This window comes from Lepeophtheirus salmonis, chromosome 12, assembly GCF_016086655.4.
Source record: "Lepeophtheirus salmonis chromosome 12, UVic_Lsal_1.4, whole genome shotgun sequence".
NCBI classification, from domain to species: Eukaryota; Metazoa; Arthropoda; class Copepoda; order Siphonostomatoida; family Caligidae; genus Lepeophtheirus; species Lepeophtheirus salmonis.
In genome coordinates this window covers 9,129,548-9,150,544 of record NC_052142.2, presented here as the reverse complement: position 1 = coordinate 9,150,544, position 20,997 = coordinate 9,129,548, and the positions used below count along the sequence as shown (strand labels likewise).

The 20,997-nt window shown below is 30.5% G+C and overlaps 1 protein-coding gene across 4 annotated transcripts; it reads left to right on the top strand.

Moving 5' to 3' along the window:
• Positions 1-8,279: 8,279 nt before the first annotated feature.
• LOC121126597 (uncharacterized) lies at positions 8,280-20,720 on the top strand. Of its 4 annotated transcripts, XM_071892010.1 has the most exons (5): positions 8,285-8,608; positions 8,663-9,331; positions 9,386-9,473; positions 9,615-9,835; positions 19,405-20,720. In XM_071892010.1, the coding sequence occupies exons 1-5, from the start codon at positions 8,458-8,460 to the stop codon at positions 20,637-20,639; spliced, it is 2,364 nt and encodes a 787-aa protein (XP_071748111.1). In that variant the 5' UTR covers positions 8,285-8,457; the 3' UTR covers positions 20,640-20,720. The 4 variants fall into 4 exon arrangements, with proteins under 4 accessions (XP_040577818.1, XP_040577819.1, XP_071748111.1 ...); XM_040721885.2 differs by having other exon boundaries at positions 8,283-8,608; positions 8,663-9,473; XM_071892009.1 differs by having other exon boundaries at positions 8,311-9,331.
• Positions 20,721-20,997: the final 277 nt, after the last annotated feature.

The following is a 20,997-nucleotide window of genomic DNA, read 5'->3' as shown; positions in this document are numbered from 1 at the left end:
ATAATTGAGACAAGCATCTTCGTCATATACTTGCCGCTTGCATTTATCTATTTACTTTTCTTTAAAAGCCTCACATGTACCTTACCTATATGAATTACTTGCACAGTTTTGACAAAAAATTACTATTTGGCACTTCTCTTGACCTAAAATATTTGGAATCATATTCCATTTTTGGATCTTAATGCTCAGTGACCCTTGCTGAGATCATTACTTAATGTAAAAATTCTTCAATAGTAACCTCCTTCTCAGAGTTATTTTCAACAAAATTCTCCCATTTGTATCTAAAATACCTGGAGATTCTAATTTCCAAAATTGGCAGAATGAATTTTCTTGTATCTTTGTTATAAATACAAGCATTGTTGCCCCTTAGAGATCTTTGTATGAGCATGACCTCGTCATGAAATTTGTGTAGATCTTTAGAGTTATCATTGAGACTTGGCATTATTTAATAAGTTGATGTATAAGCCTTGAAATCATTACACGACCCTACTACAGATATACTTGAGTACGGTTCTAGGAGGATTTGCCTTGAACGTTTTTGTATTTTACAATTTGCCTTGTACGTACTAAACTTTTAAGGCTTTCGGCATGTCACGCTTTCAGATTGAGACGTTTTAGCCTTATGACGCTTTTGCCATGTCACACTTTCAGATTGAGACGTTTTAGCCGTGTGACGCTTTCGCCTTCTAACAATATCGCCTTGGGCCGTTTTCGCTTTATAGTGTTTTGTCTTGACTTTTTTGCCTTGGATAATTATTGAGGGATTACTACTTCTTCTTAGTTATATATTTGTTAGTTGAGTTTTTACGTTGTATTCCAACTTTGAGAAATTAAATAGAAAATTTAATCAAGCTAACAATCACAATTCTTTAAACCTTAATTCTAATACGTAGGTTTCAAAATAGGAGCATGCCTCAGAATAATTTAGTGGTTCCAGCTTATTTATATTCTCCTCTCAATGTATAGGAGATCGATAAAATAAAAAAACAGTTTTCAATTTCATTGATTGTTTCCTTTATATAACTGTTAAGGGCCTTTGAAATTGTATTTCATGATGATTTGTTTAAGGAATCAATTAATAAATTTCTGAACTTCTTTTGGTTAGATATGATCAATTTTCTGTTCACATCAATTCTCAATACATATACACTGTATATATAAAATCCTCCTGTTAGTTAGACAATAACTAGAGCAAGGACTTTTACAATTCTGTATGAATGAATTGAAAGGTTGATTAGGAAGTATCTAGAAGGTCTCTAGGATTAGTTGTGAAATAGATAATCTTGTTTGATAATTATTTATTACGGTCACTCTGTTATGAATATGTTCAATTCAAATTGAAAAATGTGGGAAAAGCGTTATGGAATAACCTAGTATTTCTACTAACCTTGGACAATCCACAGGGGCGCCTAGGTAAAAAAAATCCAAAGAATTTACGCATTGCAGTAGAATTTTTTTCGTCAGGGTAAAAAAAAAAGAAAATCAATAGAATGAACGGTCTGTGATCCTTAAGACTCGACCCATTTGACTCCTTAGTACACTGTTATCATAAATAAGCATTAATTATAATATATTTTTTTTATTTGCACCCGTTATGGTACCCCCTGAATGAACGGCACCCTTAGCATTTGCCTATATTGTCTATGTTACGGATCGGCCTTGCTAGTAAATATTATTATTCTGGACAAATATGTCTGTTAAGTTGTTTTTGAAGGAGGATGGTTTAAAAAATAATTGGAGGTTGCCTTGAATAAAAATAATGTATGAAAACAATTTTTGAGCCTGCCCTCCCGGGAGGCTATTTTGAGGTTGTGAAAAAAAATATATATCAATAATAAATTGAACACCCTTTCATAAAAATTGAGAGCATCATTTTTACAAGTACATTGGAGCCCTATACATTTCAAGACCCCTGAGATTACATGTTTTGCTTTTGATAATCTACGTCCTTGAGGCTCATTTTTATATTTTTAAAAACAAACAGTTGTTTATATATTAGTGAGTATTTTGTAGGTTGGACTTTTTATACTAGATAAATATTTAATGAATAAATAAATAATTCAAAAATGAACGATTGAAACGAAAAAAGGGTGAACGGATACCACCCTGGTAATGAATAATTACTTTAATTATATATTTTTAAATTATTAATTATATTAGTATAACAATCATTAGCATCGTGATTGGAGTAATGATGTGTCTTATGCTTATAGTGCTGCATTCAAGTAGTTGTTACGATATCAACAACATAAATTTAAACAATATGCCAAATTATATTGGTTAAGAACAGTGCATTCTATTTCATCAATAAATTCTTAATTTGCAAGAAACTAAATTAATAGAGTTAAGAGAAATGTGTTTTATTATATTTAATATTTATCATAAGATTGTCTTCTTTATGTTTTTCATAAGAGCTAATTATAATGTCTTTTATGACAGAAATTAGTTAAAATGTCACAAAATAATAATACGATTGGGTTGGACAAATAAATTAAAACATAAACGATATTCCCCAAAATGTAATTCCCTATTTATAAGTTATCCGTTGTTTTATTTTTGTATCTTATTGATTCCTTCAACTTTATTTTGACAGCCAAATACTATTTCATGCGAGTAATCAAAATTCTTAATCTTATCAGTTGTAGAAGTATTATTGGTCTGTGGTACAAACCGTTCAAGCAATATAAATATAGGGATGCTTTAGAAAATTTTATTTCCTGAGTATCATTTAAATATTTGCCAAAATATATATCTCAAAAGAAATAATAGTCAAAATTATAAGGCTTACTTAAGACATCATATTCAGTTTTGTTAGCACGATCATTATTTTGAATACTATATTTATTATATTCAGGATAAATGACAAATTAAGATCATATTATTAGTTTGTTTTTCACATGATCATTTAATGATTATTACATAATATCCAACTAATCCTAATATATTACTTATTTCTCTACTATTTTGATGAACTTTTTGTTACAAAAATATACCTATTATGAAAAAAATTATGTTCATATATTGAACATATTCATAACACGTCGTTACCTTTATTGTATTGCGCAACCTTCACTCTGAAAAGAAACAGAAAAAGGCCCAAAATCATACAGTAGTTAGCAAAATAAGTCAATCATACCAATTGCTATATCTCTTTTATTCTTATAGGGATCTGATGACTCCCAGACTATCACCGTCATATTACTTATTCACCATTTTTAATTGGTATTATTTATGTATATTTCGTAATATCAAAATATACATTGTAGTTTATTCTATACTGTATTAGCGTATTATAATATTGCTTAGTAATATTTGTATTATAAGTGTAGCTATAAATTTGTATTTCTATATGATAGCCAAAATTTCTTCATATAAATAATAAAATTGGCAATATATTTACATTATAAACGACGAGGGTTCAACAAGAAACTGTTCCTTAAGAAACGGAGCATACGTATAGAGTAACTAATTACTTTGTTTATTTATCCAAAAGAATAGATTATGAAATAGCCATGACGTGTCAAGGAAGAGGAGGGAATCAACAGCTGACAACAAAATGCAGTTGGTATTTTTGTGTTAGCGAGGTAAACGATAAATGACTTGAATGCAGTCGATCAAAGTTACATTGTAACTATCAGTTGACTACCATATGAAATAACTTTTTTTGCAGAATAATCGCTTTATATACAATTTGGTACGTCCAAGGACCTAGGCTAGATGAGGGGTTATCCCTTCTGAATGAAGATAATGAATATTAATGCTATCATATCACCATTAGGGTTGGTCGATTTTACCTTTTTTTTAAAATTTCGATTTTGGACATGCCCTGATAGTGAGAGTTTGCTCATATGATAACGAAGAAAAAAAAATTAATCCATAATTCAAATAGTTTTTTTGAGGAAATTCCCTTAAGGATCGGCTATATTTATCCTTTAATCAAGGAAATATGTATTATTGAAATATATGAAAAGTGGAAAGAAATTATATATATGTTGTAATAGGTAATTTGCATCCATCTATTTGTGATACCTTGAAGAATATATGTATAACACTATTTGAATTATATATTTTAACATTTGTAATATCAGCTATATTAAAAAAAATCTGTTTTGAGAGAATTTGTGTTAAGATTTTAAACTCGTAATAAGTTTTAATAATTTACCTAAATTTAAATGGTAATAAAGTCTTCATGTAAAACAGCTTACAATACATATTGTATTTTATTTTTAGATTATTAATATAATATTTAAAATTCCATAATGTTATAATTCTCTTTGTAGTGGCCCTTAGAAGTAAAAAAATTTCTCATCTGACAGCCTAATTGTTTGACAAGTATATGTTTATGTCTAGATTCTTCCCATACACAGAATGAGATGCTTTAAGTATTGACCCTTCTAAGAGAGCCTCTCTAATTTTTTTATCTGTCAAACTCCCAGTTTAAGATGGTTCACAAATACCTTGCTGTGATAAATCGATTAGATATGACCAGTGTTCAGCTTCTGTATCAATTTTTGTAATCTTTTTGTTGGTTGGACTCTATAGTAAATGTAAGATAGTGTTCAGGCCTACTACATTTTTTTAGCTTAAACTCTCCACTATTATCGTAAACCTCTTCATATGTTAAAGTGTATTGATCAATTTTTCCATTTACTCCGATGCATATTACTTTTTCTATATCTATTTTTTGCCTCTCATCACTTCTGGTTTCAACACCCGTCTTTCCTTGGTCAATTTTTGATTTGTCTAACAAAAAATGTTTGACATCATCTTCTTCCTTCAATAAACCACTAACTTTAAGATCTAGCAAAAATATATTAGCCAGACTTGCTCCTAGATTGGAGATGACATCTCCCCTGATCAGCTCCAAGGTATACCTAAAAACTTTCAACAGACTATACGCTCCACTTGGACTTTTCAAAGGCTTATATTCCTCACTTTCAATAGCTAAAAAATTTCATCTTCTAATTCAGTATCTTGTGATGAAGTACCCTCAAAAGTGTCCGAACAATCATTCTGTGGCCTTTGAATCTGGTCTTGCAATTTTTGATTATTAATTGCACGTCTTTGGTCTTTTTTGCTGTTTTTTTATCTACAGCTCCTAATTAGAAGTTTCCTTTTGAATAACTTGACGGAGGGTAGGAGTATCTGTCTTATCAAGAGGATTAGGATGACCACCGAACTTTTTTAAACTTTCACTTCTAGTTAGCGTATTTCTTTTTCTTACCATTTTATTTTGAAATGTCTATACATTCTTAAAACACAATACAGAATGAAGCATCCGTGAGGGTTTACATTTGTTTATTTTCTGTATCATTTAACATTTGCATCGTTAATTATTCATTATTTAATATTCTTAAATATTTTTACTAGAAAAATTGAGGTTTCGAGAATTGAGTTTTTTTAAAGCTCCGATAGCTTAAATTATTCTAAGGATCGAGGATTACTCTTGTCGTAATCTTTTGATATTCCTCAAATGATGACTTCATAATGAAAAGGGAAAAGTAGATAGCTATTTTTTCAATATCAATAGCCTACTTTCTAGGCCTGTCCAATGACCTAATTTCAAAATCGACCTACACTAATCACCATGGATCCTCTTAGAAAAATAATGCATCACAGGTGCAAAAGGGAATATCTGATACATTGCAGACTTTCTCTTAGTCAATATATCTAAAAAGTGTTATTCCATCAATTAAACTTTTTTAGTCAAGCTCAAAATAGAGAATTAAAAAAAAAATGTATTAAATATATCACAATTAAAAAATGAAGTTATACTTGAAGTTGTATTTTATAGCCAGTGGCAATGTAACAGCTGTTTAAAGTGGGAATTGATAGCAAGTATCCTGTAATGATGCCTTAAGCTCGATTGATATAGAATATACATGAATTAAGGGAGGTTACTATTTTATTCTAAACAAAATTTTTGTAGAGTAAAATTCTATTTTTAATTTAATCATATTTAATTACCGTCATTCATAACTAATGTTTCATTAAGAATAAGTCCAATGATATGTTTAATACAAATCATTTAAAGTCGAAGTAAATGACCTGTTCTAAATATTTGTCAGATATTTAATATTTTTAATTATTCTCTATATAATTTACTAAATGAGTTTTTACGCAGCAGAGGGGATCAAGGCATTTGTACTTTGAAAGATAACCAAGACTTGGCTGTGCATCAAAATAAATTGTATGGGTCTCCTAGTTTCAGTTTTCCTATTTCTTCGGAAAGAGTTGCAAGATGGGTTTTGAGTGACTTCATCATCTTCAAATAGATGCTAATGTAGAAGAAGTGCAAACCTCGGAATAGGGTTCCTTAATCAAAAGAACGATTAATGAAGAATGTGATGAGCTTTTATCGTTTTGAATGAGGATTGGATTGGAAGAAAGACAAATTAATTTTTATTCGGAGTAATTACGTTCTAGCTCATAAATAATAGCAACGATAACATCTATCAAGAATTTATTTGCAAACATTTCATAAAAATATAAGTATTAAGTTAATTGGTGCCCTCTGATCTTTTGTGCAATGGAAGAAAATATTGATGTTTTAATATTTTGTTGTAAATTTCCAAGTATTTCTTGACTCATAACTATCAATTTTTTTTTCCAAGGGGCTACAGAGGTAAAAAAAAAACGCTCTTTGAAACTTTACAAACCTTACTTTTTCATCAAAATATAACAGAAAATCGAATTAATAGGTAACCCTAAAAGTAGGACACCCCAGTACACAAATTAAAATAAAAAATTAGAAGAAGTTTACTTTTTCTGTGACCTCTGACTTTAAAACTAGACTTTACTAACTTAAAATATTATATGACTGTTGCTTTAAGTATTAAAGAGCTTTCATGATATCGACATTTACGAGTTTCTTCTTATTATATTAGTTTGAAATTATATATATATAGTCTAGGATTATATGATTAAAAGGACTACGCGTTAAAAGAGGAGGCGTACAAGAGCCGTCATAACAAAAAGAAACGTACCTAAATAAGTAGAAGAGAATATAAAGAATTATTTATTATAAATAAACACCTATAGTAGGTTACATAAGACGACAAAGGCAGTGGTGTTACTTATTGGCCAAATGAAAATTTATATATAAAAATAAGGAAATAATTATTTTATTAAATTCAAAATGGATAAGAAATTATATTCTTTTAATTTGCCACCCCAGATTTTTGACTGGCCCCCTAAGTTGAAATCTCACCTTCAAAAGAAGCATCCCTAACACCTAATACATTTTTTTTGTATCATCTAATGGTCTGAAATGAAGTCAAATGGTTATTTTTCTATCATCAAATTTTTATTAATACATATTAAATTTAAAATATACATCGAATTTATAAAAGCAGATCCTATTTGACAATCATTCTTGAATTTTCTCAGAATTGATTAAGATATTGTAAAGGATTTGGTGGATCATAATAGTATGATAAAAAATATTAATAACTATTACAATTAGATCTAAAGAATCTGAAGGAGAATCTGGCAATAAACAATAAAGTATATATTTTTTTATTCGGCTTTGATTGTTATAGGAATTACCATGTCATCCAAATATTCAAGAAAAACAGCAATATCTTCTATACATTTTGACGAAGCTATATTTATAGCCTCTTCCGATGTTTTTTAAGGTCTCGAATCGACAACGAAGTGTACTTCACAATGTCCCTAAGTCTGATGGTCTTTTCTGATTGAAGTAATTGTAGGATTGTAATATAGAAATGGCAGGCACTCATGCTTCTATATTGGAAAAATCTCTGCTCAATGCAATCACTCAGGAATTTCCCGTACAAAACAAATTCAAACCCTTTTTTCTCTAGTAAGTAGCATGCAGCAGCATCCAAATATGAGGAAGTTTGATAGATTGCCTGAAATGTTTCTTTAGTCAAAAATTTTTAATTTTATTTTCTTTGACTCCTCAAACCAGAATTGAATCCATGATACAAATTTTCTGAGAAATTTGAGCTGTTCACAGTCTGTTGATGTGAAAGGCTCTCGAGTCCAGTCTTCCTGGCGTTTTCCAGATCTGGAGCTCCTAACATTTATAATATTCCAGCACTTCCTTATGATTAAAAAAAAATGAAGAGTATATTTAAATTCACGTTGCCCTTTTCCATAATAATACTGCATGCCACTTGTTGTACTGTCATGAAATATGATGTCACAAAGTTTCACATTTGTTTTTATCCTTAAATGTTGGATTAAGAGCTTTTTCATTGAAACGATTTAGCATCCCTAACTTCTATAGGAGGTTGAGTGACTAAGCCTTGCTCACTCCAGATATTATTAGAACTCGTTGGATGAAGTTTCTTTTTCCCTTTTTTAGGTTTTGGATTCTCTTATTTTGGAATTGTTTGGGAAATCTGTGGTGGTGGGGAAGTATTGAGTTTGAGTAGAGTGTGAGTTGTTTTGCGAATGGGGAGTGTGTGAAGAAGAGGAGTGGAGATTGTGATGGACTTCCTTGTGGATTGCATTTATGAGGGCGGAGGGCGTGTGTTTGAGGGGAGAGACGTGTGTGGTGCAAAGAGGTCTTCCCTGGGCCTGCTCTTATGGACATCAAGCCTGGAAAGGCTACTGTGCCGGAGTGGTATCCCGGACCAGGGTAGGGCTGCCCCCAATGAGGATTCAATGACCCGAGCCTTTTCCTCTCTTTCAGATTTGAGGCACAATATATACGATGAATGGTGTAACCTTCCACCGGATACAAAATCCATTTGGATTAAAGCAGCCCAAAAAATGCTGGATTTTAGTCAAGTCAAAAAACTTTTCTTTCTTGACCAAGGTTCGGTTAAGAGGAAGGAAAATGATAAATTCATGCTTGTAATAAGAGAAAAATTAAATTGTGAAGAAGACGAATATTGTATTTCCAAATATCAAGAAATTATATCAAAGAATCTCAAAATACAATTATCTCATATGGCACCTGATCCTAGAGATAACAATGCATCTGTTTTTTCTGTTGGGAGTGCTAAATCTACTCAGACAGATTTTACTGAAAATATTATTCCACTTAAAAAGTGTTTTCACTCTATTTGTGATCATAATGAAATAATTTCTACTCAAGAAGCTAATGACCTAGTTGAACTGGGTGTTGAGTTCCATAAAAATGTAAAAGATTACACTCCTCTACATAAGAAACAGTTATACGAGTATATGAATGACCAAGGAACTCAAACTCTCACAGTCATACAAGATGTAAAGTCGACTCAAGTAGACAAATTTCATTACGCTCAATGCGATCATTTGAATTTATGTAGTTGTCAACGTTCTGAAAACTGTATCAAATATTATGATGACAATATTTTGACTGAGAGTTATAATATGGGTAATGATATCAATAATTGCTCACAATTCTTAAAGAGTAATAACTTCGATATAGTTAAGGAACAATTGTCTAGAGGATGGCTTATCCCAAAAGTCATTTTAAATAGGATAACTGATGGTACCTCAAGGAACACCAAACCCAGGTGATTTTTTTTCTATTAATTTTTAAGTCTTCATATAGTTAAAAAAACTTGTCATAAACCTGAATTTTATCTTTAACACTAAGTTAAAGAATTTGTGCAATTATATATATATGTTTAAAATTGTTACATTTTTAAACTTAGGAATTCAGTCGATTATAAGAAACTTAATATGTTTGAACCTTATTCTCATGTTGAAATGGAAAGTGTGTATTTCGCTAGTGTTCATGCCAAGAAGAAACCGTTTGGCAAGGACAGTCAAATGAATAATGTATATAGTCTAGAAGCAAAAAAGGGAAGAACTTACAATTGTTATGAAAAAGTATCTAAGGATCTGTATTTGGAGAAAGTTGATAACACGTCAGGTAAGGTTATAATTATAAAACTGAGCAGATGCATTTCCTCAAGAAGTAGGAAGGATGTGTTTTTTTTCTCCACACTCTAGTAAAATTAAAGTATGAAAACACTGTAATAAAATTCAAGTTTTGGAACGCCCGCGAACTAAAGACCATATATTGTATTGCTATTTAATCTCTAGAAATAGGTTAGACCTTAAGAGCCTTTTTCAAGAAATCAATTTTTTACAGTTTAATTCAGAGCCATATTTCGACGTGCAAGAACTATATTGATAAAAAATAAAGCTAATAACACATGATAAAAAAACATTGCAGCATTTGAAATGGATATTGTATTAAGCTATCTTGATTACAATTCCTGAAAAATGTCTTCAATAAAAATAATCGATTTAATTGAAGAATCTTATTTAGAAGCTAATATTTTTTAACTACTTTATATTATAGCTAAAATTAAAGAATTAATCATGATAATTTAATTTTTTCAGTTTGTTTTTAATTTTTTTATTGCATACATAAATATGAGATGAAAACAAGAAATGCATGTACGACTGTTCTTCAGATGAATTCAGTTTACTATTCTTTGGTCCTTGCAATTTATATTAAATAAATATTTCAATTAATCGTTTTTAAAATACACTAATTAAGGTTAATTATAATACTATGCAACAGCTTTTTTGCCTATCTGCGAAAACTTAAGTTATTATTGTCATTTATGTCGTAAAACACGAAAAGGACCATTAAAATCTTCAATCGACAAAGTTTGCCCCGTTAGATCCTTCTTAAAAAAATCATGTTTTTTTTCAGTGTAATTTCAATTCAGAACCATATTTCGACGTGAAATAAATATTTAGGTTAAAATAAAAGTTAAAATCATTTGATAAAAACATTGCAGTATATAAGAAATTAATATTATCATGATAACAAATTTCTAAAAGATCGAAGGATCTTATTTGAAAGTTAATATTTTTTAATATTATACCTATAACTAAATAATAAACCTTAATTTAAAAAAATGCCTTAAAAAAGGTAGATTTGGATAAATTTTAACTTATAACTTTCTCACGAAATACATATTTATTAAGTAAAAAATGTAAGGTTTCTTGAAAAATGCTTCGAAATTTAATTTAATTAAGTCGATTATTTTACTAGTTGTAATAATGAATTAATATTTTAGAGGCAAGAAGATTAAAACCAGGAAATTGGAAACCAATTTAATGGTTTTAATCTTCTTGCCTTCATATACTATATTTTTACAGGATAAGGTAAGTTACGCATTGTCTGACACATCACAGTGTTGTTTTCGTTCATGTACTTTTTTTTAGACATAGTGCATATATTTGAGATTTTTTATATAAAAACATTGAAAAATATGTTATCAAGAAGTGTGTATCATAATATTTTCATTGAAACATCGAATAAAGAGGTTACTAAAGATTTAATAACACAGTCAGAAAACGCCCTAAATTCATAAATTCGGACAAGTTTCAAATTAGTATTTTTAATTTCGAACACCATGAAATAGGAAAAATATTGAAAAAAAAATATACATACGAGTGCAAAAGTTGTTTTGAATGTTAATTTCTTGTGTGGATAAAATTCAAAATACAACTCTTGTAGCAGGGAAATTCCTGATTATTTAGTAATCCTTGTTCTAATATAACCAAATACAGACGAACTATCTTAAAATTATCACACACTAAAATATCTAAGTGTTCACTTTTAAGTTCATATTAGAGTATCGAACTTTATAGTTTTGTTACTCAAATATTCTACGGATTAAATAACGAAAAAAAAAATTGGATTTTAGCCGATGATTGATCTAAGGCCTCAATTTTGTTCCACAGCGTTATCAAAATATCCTGTTAAAAATAATTACTCTATAAAAATTTGTAGTGATGAAAATTTGGTTATTTTTTTATAGCTCGTGTGTTATTTTGGAGTTGGTAAACTGTAGGTTGGATTTTCTTTTCCTAAGCTGTTGTTATTAATATTTAATTCCTGAGGAGTGAAGTTTTTTTTGTCTACTGTATCCAATAAATCATTGATATTTACGAAACCGGATTGAGAATTTGCTTGTGTTCATAAAAGATGTTGAGTAACCTCGAGGATTTGCGGCAGAGTTAAAATTGTAACTCCTTGTATGGTTCTGAGTAAAATTGAGAATCAAAATAGGAGTAATTCTTGTTTTTGTCCTTGTTTATTTTCTTCTCCCCCTCCTCTCTCGTCACAGCTGATTGTAGCTGATCTATTCAAACGTCATGACAGATAAGCTGCTCTCCTCAAAAACATTCTGCAAATTGTCATCCTGACAATGTCAGTGTTTATTTTAGTTTTCTTTTTTTAACATACCCAAAATGCTCCCGATTAGCATCACTGGTAATTGGTACCGCGAAACAAAATATTAGGTATCTTTATAAATGCAAAGAATAACAACTCTTAGATCTGAGTCAATTTGTGCCTTTTATTTTGAATTAATGTAATATTGTTTGCCTTGTACAGGTAGCATATATGAATATGATCTTGTCTCAAATTTGTTTCTAAGTGGTCCAAGCATACTTAATATTTTTATTGGCATAATGCGACTGGCTATGCTTCTTAGTTTTATGTAAACGTGTAAATTTATCAAAACAGCCTATTCATTTTTAGCCCATTTTTCTAATGACGACATATCTTGGTAGTATTTTGGTGTAAAAGAAAAAAAATGTATGTTTGAAATGCTGCAGTATTCAAAAGCCGTTTTTTTTATCTATATAGTAATTTGAAAATGACTATAGTTAGTGCAAAATCTTGAGCATGCTGGAATAATGGTGATATTTTCTGTGATTTTCAACTATCTCCTTCACTGCCGGAAGTCTTAAATCATCAAAATGAGTCAAACCTACTACTCCCTCTGAAGATAATAAATTATTTTTCTGCAAATCTACCCTTACATCTCTCAATTCCCGATTCGCTTTATTTGTACGACTCAAACGATTGCGAATGTTTTCTTAAATCTTGCTTTTAGTCGTTAATATAGTTTTTAAGCGATCGCATTCAAGATGTATATATTCTTGCGTTGTATCTGGTGGAAAGCATAGGAGTGGTCTTTACATACAATTTGGTGTAAGATATGTTTATATAAATCCTAGGAAAAAAAACGTAAAATATGTAAGCATGAGATTTTCAAGTTTTTAATACGTATGCAATGTATATTCAAAGATATATATATAAATAGACAACTACATTACTTCAATGATTTTATTTGATTCTGGAACATTTGAATTGCATTGCATATCTTCATTCGTCTTTCTCTCATTCTGAGCATTACGAACTAGAAGTCGGCGTCTTTTTGGACTAGGAGGGTATAGTCTATCCGTAATACCTGGGAATACTGACGGAATACCTCCTTGTTTGCGACAATTATTTTGTATAACACCAACACGAACAAAGTCCGACTCCTTAAAATGTTCTCAACACAAATAGGTGTATAGTGATGGCTTAAAAATTTCACAGCAAATTACCCGTAGCCATTCAATTCTTAATTGAGGATCTTGTGGAATCCGATAAAATAAAATATGGTTTAATTACACCCTGTCCGATCCATGGCAATTACTACATTTTATTGCACAGCAACTTCGAACCATTTTGGCTTGTTCCACTTAAGTAAAATAATCAATAGATTATTATTTATTAAAGCGCTTAGTTTCAAATTAATTCCTCTTCCTCTTTTCATATGTCGTTCTCTGATAGTCCAGTAAAGAGGAGAGTAGTCTTTACTTATGTATATTCTCTATAGGACGAACCCGAATGTGTCCATTTGGACATACTCCTCAAGGTTGGGAGTGGCGTTTTCCACTGTCTTAAGTTCGGTTAAAAAGGAAGAAGAAGGATCCACTTCTGTCATCAGCTATAAAAACAACTCGTCTGCAACGTTGATAAAGACTACTACTATTTAAAGAAGCTCGAGTAGTCATTTCGACAAATAATAATCTTTTCCTGATCTGGGGGAAGATGACCATGTAGGAACAGAAGGAAAGATATCTACTTGAGTATGAATGGAGATATTGTTTAGTCATTCTAGACCCTCTAAATCATCAAAAACCATATCATGCCTCTAATATGGTTCTTTCAATATTAGGAAAAATGAAGATCAAAGTACATAGTAAGATTGATTGTCCCAGTTGGAAACTACGTTCTGCAACAGGACATGGCCTACCATGTATTTACTTGATGAAAATGTATCAGCTCAGACCTGAACACGCTAGATTATTCTTTTTGGCCACTAATCCAGTCCAAGGCCCGTTGACGACGTTACAAGAATATCAACGCCATAAATCAGACAATTAAATGTTATTTGGAGACTATAAATAGCCAGTACATCATTAGCATGTGATGTGCACTCAGTCACCGATTAGAAGTCGTTATTGGAACTGCAGGAGGATACGTTGAATAGAAAAATAAGTGTATGAGGTCGAAAAAAATATATCGGTGAAGATAATCCTCTGAAATAGGACTGTGTTTCCGTCATGTCTTTCTAATATTTTATGGAAATCTCTCAAATCTTACTGAAAAGGGTAACTTTTGTCGAACCAAGGACGAGAGGATTGATCACTTTCTCTTGAATTCGAGACTCTCTGTCCAGTATATACTGCCTCGGCGAACTTATAATGGAACATATGGGTTTTTTTTATAACATTAAGAAAGATGATTTCTGATCCTTTCACTCTGGAAAAATGGAGAAGATTGTTAACGCAGCTATTGCAAATGTTTATAATATTTTTTATGTGAAACGTGCTTCTTTAGACTATGAAACCTCCGGTGTTTTATCTGTTGCAAAACTTCATCTTCATATTTTAAAAAAGTTAGTCCTTTTATAAAAAAACTCTGCAATTCAGTATTTTTGATAAGTTTATATTTTTATTTTTGCGTGATATATGAAGTTTAGAATATTCCATCTATTTGATTAAATTTTCTTATCTTTTTGTTTTGGTGGACGTATATATATATTTGTTATTGATTTCAATAATTTCATTGTCAGCTTACTATTAAATTGAAATATAGATAAGCCTTTAGTCCAAGAAAATAAGTGTACCAGGTTAGCTCAAAACATATTAAAACAGATAAATATAGCGAAATTCGATTTATTTATTCAATGTAGTTATCTTTGGGGCAATAAAAAGATTATAGAAGTAATGCCATTTCATGGTACAATTTCTCTATATATTAAAATATAGTTTCGGCGATCATCTTTGCATTTTTTACACTGAGCATTCTTTTGAGTCATTGAGATCCAGATCTAAAGATTACTGTGGATGGGAAAGCAATTCGTAGCCTAATCCAAGCAATTTTGCCATTGTTATCAGTGATTTGTGACAAAGTGATGAAAAAGTGCTTTTTTCTTCTTGAATTGGGGCTGTTTTTCTTGTTGGAGATCGACTAGTGCACGGAGGAGATCGAACATCCTCTGCCGTTTTGCTTATTGCTCGGACATTTTTTATCGCACAAAAACAAAACAAACATAAAATTGTAGCTTGTTGTTAGTTCATTTAAATGGTACCAAATACATAATTGTCATACTTTTAGAAATGAGGGTAGACGGCGTAGAATATTCTAATTTTTGAGTCCTCACCCTTTAATTTAAATTTTTATTTATGAGACTAGACGAGAAAGACAATGAAAAGATCAAAGGATTAAAACGTAAGAATCTAAACTTCAAGAAACCCGATCGTAATTTGAACAAGTACGAATTCCACGAAAAATCTTATTAGAATATATGAAAAGATAGTTCAATTTTTTTCTTTCAATTTTGAATATAAATGAATTGTCAGCGGATATGTATTAGTAGTTAAAAGAACCATAGTTAATAGGGAAATAGGATAGTTGCAACTAAATAGTTTGTGTCGACTTGGATGTGGCTGAAGACATGTACAAGGAAAGTATTGATCGAAAGTGTCATAAAGTAAAGAAAATAGATTGAGATGGAATTATTTCTATTAAGTACTTCTAACATTATATTTATATAAAAAGTTGAAAAAAAGACCATTTGGTTGGCAATTAAATCACTTTGCGTTAAAGTAAAAAATTGATGAGTCAAATGCGTTCCTTTAAAAAAAAAAAAAAAATACGATTGACGAAGGTTAAACAATTTCTATGAATATTTAGAGGTAGGTCAACGCCCCTAAAGTTCTGAAATTTTACATATTTTTGGGAAAAACGTGATTTTATTTAAATATTATCCGTATACTACACATTATATTTTATTAGTAAAATTAATTAATTTAGTTAAGTTAAACTTCTATCAAATGTTTTTTATAAATGTTTATGATAAATCATTTTTTACGTGTCTTAAAGAACAAAAAAGATATTAAAATGAATTTTTGCCTATTTGTTAGTTCACTTGCTTATCATAGCCAATGAGCGGCTACTGATATCTAAAAAAATTGCTAATACGTTTTTCTTTACTTAGATTAACAAAAACAAGTTACCATTTTGATGACCTTAACCTAAATGATTTTTTTTTTTTTTGAGGAAAAACATCTATATATCCAAGTTTTATAAAATAAATAAAGAAAAGTGTTTGTACAATGAAAATTTAGTAGGAATTAATTTTATAAACAAGTCTAAAAAGAACGAATAAGAGAGGACATTTTCCTTTTGTTGCAAAGAGAGGCAAACCTCGCTACATATATTTTATGAGGGTGATAGGACAACTTTATTCAGAAGCAAAGTCAAGGAAATCATCCTAAAGGAGTTTGGTCTAACTCCAACGAAGGCAGACTAGATGATTGTGCCCGAGAACAAAGACGGGTTACGAATAGAAATATATATTTTTAAGTTAATAAATAATATTGCAATGTGTCAGATTGTCTTATATTTAATGATTTAATAACAAATCAAAAATATTCATACGGTAATTTTACAAGTGTTTTTTTTTCAAGTAATAGAATATTAATATTTTCATAATTATTTCATATTAAAAAAAAGTTAACGTATATTTTTAAAGTTTTCTTCTTTGAGTTAGGATACAATCTTCTATGAAATTCAACTACTTAAAAGAAATTGCAGCTGGGATTCATCATCTGTTAAATAGTCATTAATTATTGTATGAGCGCAACTCCCCTTTTGACAAGCTCATTAATAACATTGATAGGCCCAATTGTTTTTGATGCTTGCTTGAAATAATCCCTATCATTCCATAATGCAGGATCAGCTTCTAAAAATCCATAAAGAAGCTCCATAATTTTCATAAATCTTATTGTCTTATCTGTGATAAAGTTTTCTAAATTTTTGTTAACATCTTTTTCATAGAACTGTTGTTGCTCACTATTATTTATTTTTAAAGAACTCAGCATCCTCTTTTGGATGACAAACTTACTTGACCATAATAAAAGTGAGATTACAAGTTCTTCTGACAAGTACCATGAATGTCTGGAATGTTTGCATGATATTGGTTTGGAAATTTGACTATTAATTGTTGATTATTTTATTAATGACATGATTAAATTAATGGCATTGTAAATTACGTCCGAGGTCTTAGATGCATTGCCCCAAAGTTTTATACACATTCGTACTATAAAACACATAATTTTGCAATCCTCGTTCTTCTCTCACAGTTAATTAAAATTCAAAATTAATCAACCAGACTTATAAGACTACTAGCTAAGGATTACTTGGCGTTGCTCGGGCTAAGGAGGGAGAGGGAAATAACTTGCAAAGAAATTTTTTTGCACTAATTTTGGAAAAAAAAATTAATAGCATTATCGGAAGCGTAAAAGAAACACGAACCTACCAATATTTTTTTTCATACTTTCAAAAACAAAAAAGTTATGAAGAATAATGTTGTAGAAAAAATAATCATCGATAACTGATTCATTTTTGCCAAGATTGCAAAAATTATGTAAAAAAATGTTCCGGAAGTTGAAAATATTTCTCAAATCATTGAGAGTATCTAATTTTATGTCTAAAATGTTTTGTGGCATTTCTTTTAAAAATCTGAAAATGACAGATATTTCAGTTAACCCTCCTGTTGTCTTCGGGTCAAAATGACCCATCGCATAGTTTAACTAACCATAAAAACCAATAAAATAACGTTTTTTCGGCCTGATTTTTTTTGACTTTTCCTAACTTGTCCCGAATATTTAAAAAGTTAAAAAAAAATTCCCAGAAACATTTCTGTGTAAGCAGTACGAAAAAATGCTCAAAGATTGTCTTCCGGGTCAAAATGACCCATGATAAAATTTTAACATAATTGAAACTTACAAAAGTAGTTACGTAATAAAAAAGGTTTCTTTGTTTGATTAGTCTCTCTAATATGCAATTTCTTATGCGTAATAACATAATGACAATGCAATATTTGTTCTTTGTCTGTGCATTTCAAGGGGGTATAAAGGTGGTTGGTTTTTTAAAATTCACTGCATTTACATTTTTTCAATATGCGTGTGCGTGATATTTCTGAAGAAGATTTCGATCTCATTCTTGAGGAAAACTGGTTCTGAACTGGAAGGAGATGACGGCTGGAGGAGGGTGGCTTGCGATGCCAAATCAAGTTATGCTAGGAAAATCCAGGTATATACAAGAAAGTTGGCCGATGGACACCCAGAAAAAAACCAAGGAATGCGTGTTGTACTTGATCTGACCGAGGGACTGAGGGGTCACAATGTGACTTGTGATAATTTGTTTACCTCTTATCAACTCGGACCACAGCTCCTGAAGAGGAAGATTACCATGGTTGGTACGGTTCGTAAAAACAAGCCTGAGGTCCCACCCGCACTGCTTGCATAAAAAAAAGAGAGAAGTCTTCTCATCAAAATTTGCCTTCACACCCACTACCACTTTAGTTTCTTATTTACCTAAGAAAAAATGTAGTTATTCTAAGCACACTGCACAGAGACGGGAGCATTAGTGATCGTGAAGATAGAAAGCCAATCATAATTATGGACTACAAACGAAACAAAGGAGGTGTGGAAATCTAGACATGGTAATTGGAGCATACAATTGCAGAAGGATGATTGCCTGCTGGCCCCTGTCCATCTTTCACAATATCCTTGACGTTTCCTCTTTGTAATTAGGAGAGAGATCAATCCGAACTGGATGTCTCACAAGAGCCACAAGAGAAGAGTGTTTCTGGAACAACTAGGAAATGCACTTAATTTAGGTCTTAAAAGAACTTCATTTATTAATTGTTATTCTAACAATAAATAAAAAATATTTAAGTTAACAAATTATTTTAAATCCTTAGTCATTCATTATATGATTGTTTTAATTCAACCTTTATTATCAACTATCTAACTAACAGCAAGATAGAAAAAATAGCTTTCAATATTTAAAAAACCAAAAAAAACAACCGATTGTGCATTCTATGTTTAAGAGTTTAGTTTAATATATTCGTTTCAAATGTGAATTGTTATTATGGGACGAAAATAAGTATCTTTTTGCTTCTTGAGAAATAATTTTGGTCTTTATACGTAAAAAACATGTTAAGTTAACAAGTAAATCAATTATCATATTTTAAGTTACTATTTTATAATGTAAATGATAGTTTTATGCTTATGATAACTTTTTTAAATGTTGAATCAATTAATTTCATCTTATATTACCAGGTTTTTGCTTTGAGTCTCCTATTTTGAAAAACAACACAATAGAATTGGGGAAAAATCGTTGTACTACTACTTTGTTAAACGCTGTTGAAGATGGCCTTCTTGGTGATGAAGTCCAGTCAGAATTTATGTCCTACAATATTCTAGGGCATTCTAATAAAAATTTGTTTTCCTCATATGAAGAATATTATTCATGTCAAAAATCACTTCCCCCTATTTCTAAATCTAAGTCAGGAATTAGTGATAAAAAACTTCCTCCTGGTCTATCAATTTTACCTTTTAAGATTCTTCCTTCATATGAAGTAGATAAATCTGAAAAATATTTAACAGGGCCAATACAGAACAATCCCCATTTTCCAAATGGATTGAAAGCTTTTATACCTAATGGATATAGTTTAATTAAAACGTCAACCAACAATGGAAAACTTCATTATTGCTTTCGGAAGAAAAAAGAATGTCGGCATTTATCAAGTAAAGAAGAAAAAAGAAGGATAAAGAAAGTGACAGATGGTCTTAATTTTAATAATATGTCTAATGATGCTATGGCAAGTAATAGCGAGATGACGGAAGAATTCATTTTAGATCATAATACTGGAATTTTAATAAATAAAGATGGGTTTCCTCTTCAATTGCCCGTTGTGCCAGTTGAGAAATCATCGATAGTACAGTTAGAATGTGAACAGACGTCAATTGATAACTTAATTCCTGTGACACTGAGCGGAGAAAATCAACAATTAATATCTCAATTTGACCAATCAAATTCGTTATCAATTGATCATAATACGATTTCAAATTCAAGAACGATGGTTAGTTCGGAACAATTCTGTGGTTCTTTTAAAGCTTTACTCGTTCTACCAGGAGGGCAAATGGTTCTGACTAATCTATCAAATGAACAATTTGACCGTATGGATATTTCAGTTGTCCCTTCAAATGGAACTTGTTATGAAGAAATTAGTTCTGAGAATACTATAGTCCATATATCTCCCCCAGAATCTTATCCCTTGACCTGTGTCTCGGGATTAATACAGAAACCAGATGATGTAGAAATACAATGCTATCCTCAATTAAGTCCAGGTGGCTTATATCATACAATACCATCAACAGTTTCACGATCCCAAGATTTATCATCTACTAATAATGTTTCGGTTGCTAAAGTTAAAAATTTAAATGCACCTGATCTATCTATTTCAGAACCTTCGCAAATTTTGAAAACAGAAAAACAGACTAGTAATAATTGATTTTCAGTACAAATTTGTGGATCTTTATTGAAACTTAAAATGTATCATAGATTCAAATTTAATAAAACTACCATTATTGCATTTTCAGTCTGTTTAGGATTCTAGTTTATGTAGTTGTTCGTTTTTTAGAGATATAAGTATTCTGTGGAATGGTTCTTATCTTTGATGGGTGGATTGATACTAAAAATAATCCTAGGAGCATGTCTTTTGTGACTATAACTTGGGGAAACGACGAGAAAAATACCAGTTTTGGGATTAGATAATTAAAAAAAGTTTGTACGGTTGTCTTTTTTTCAATTTATTTTTATTCTATGCCAAATCATTGTTGTGATAAAAATTTCCAACTACATCTGGATTG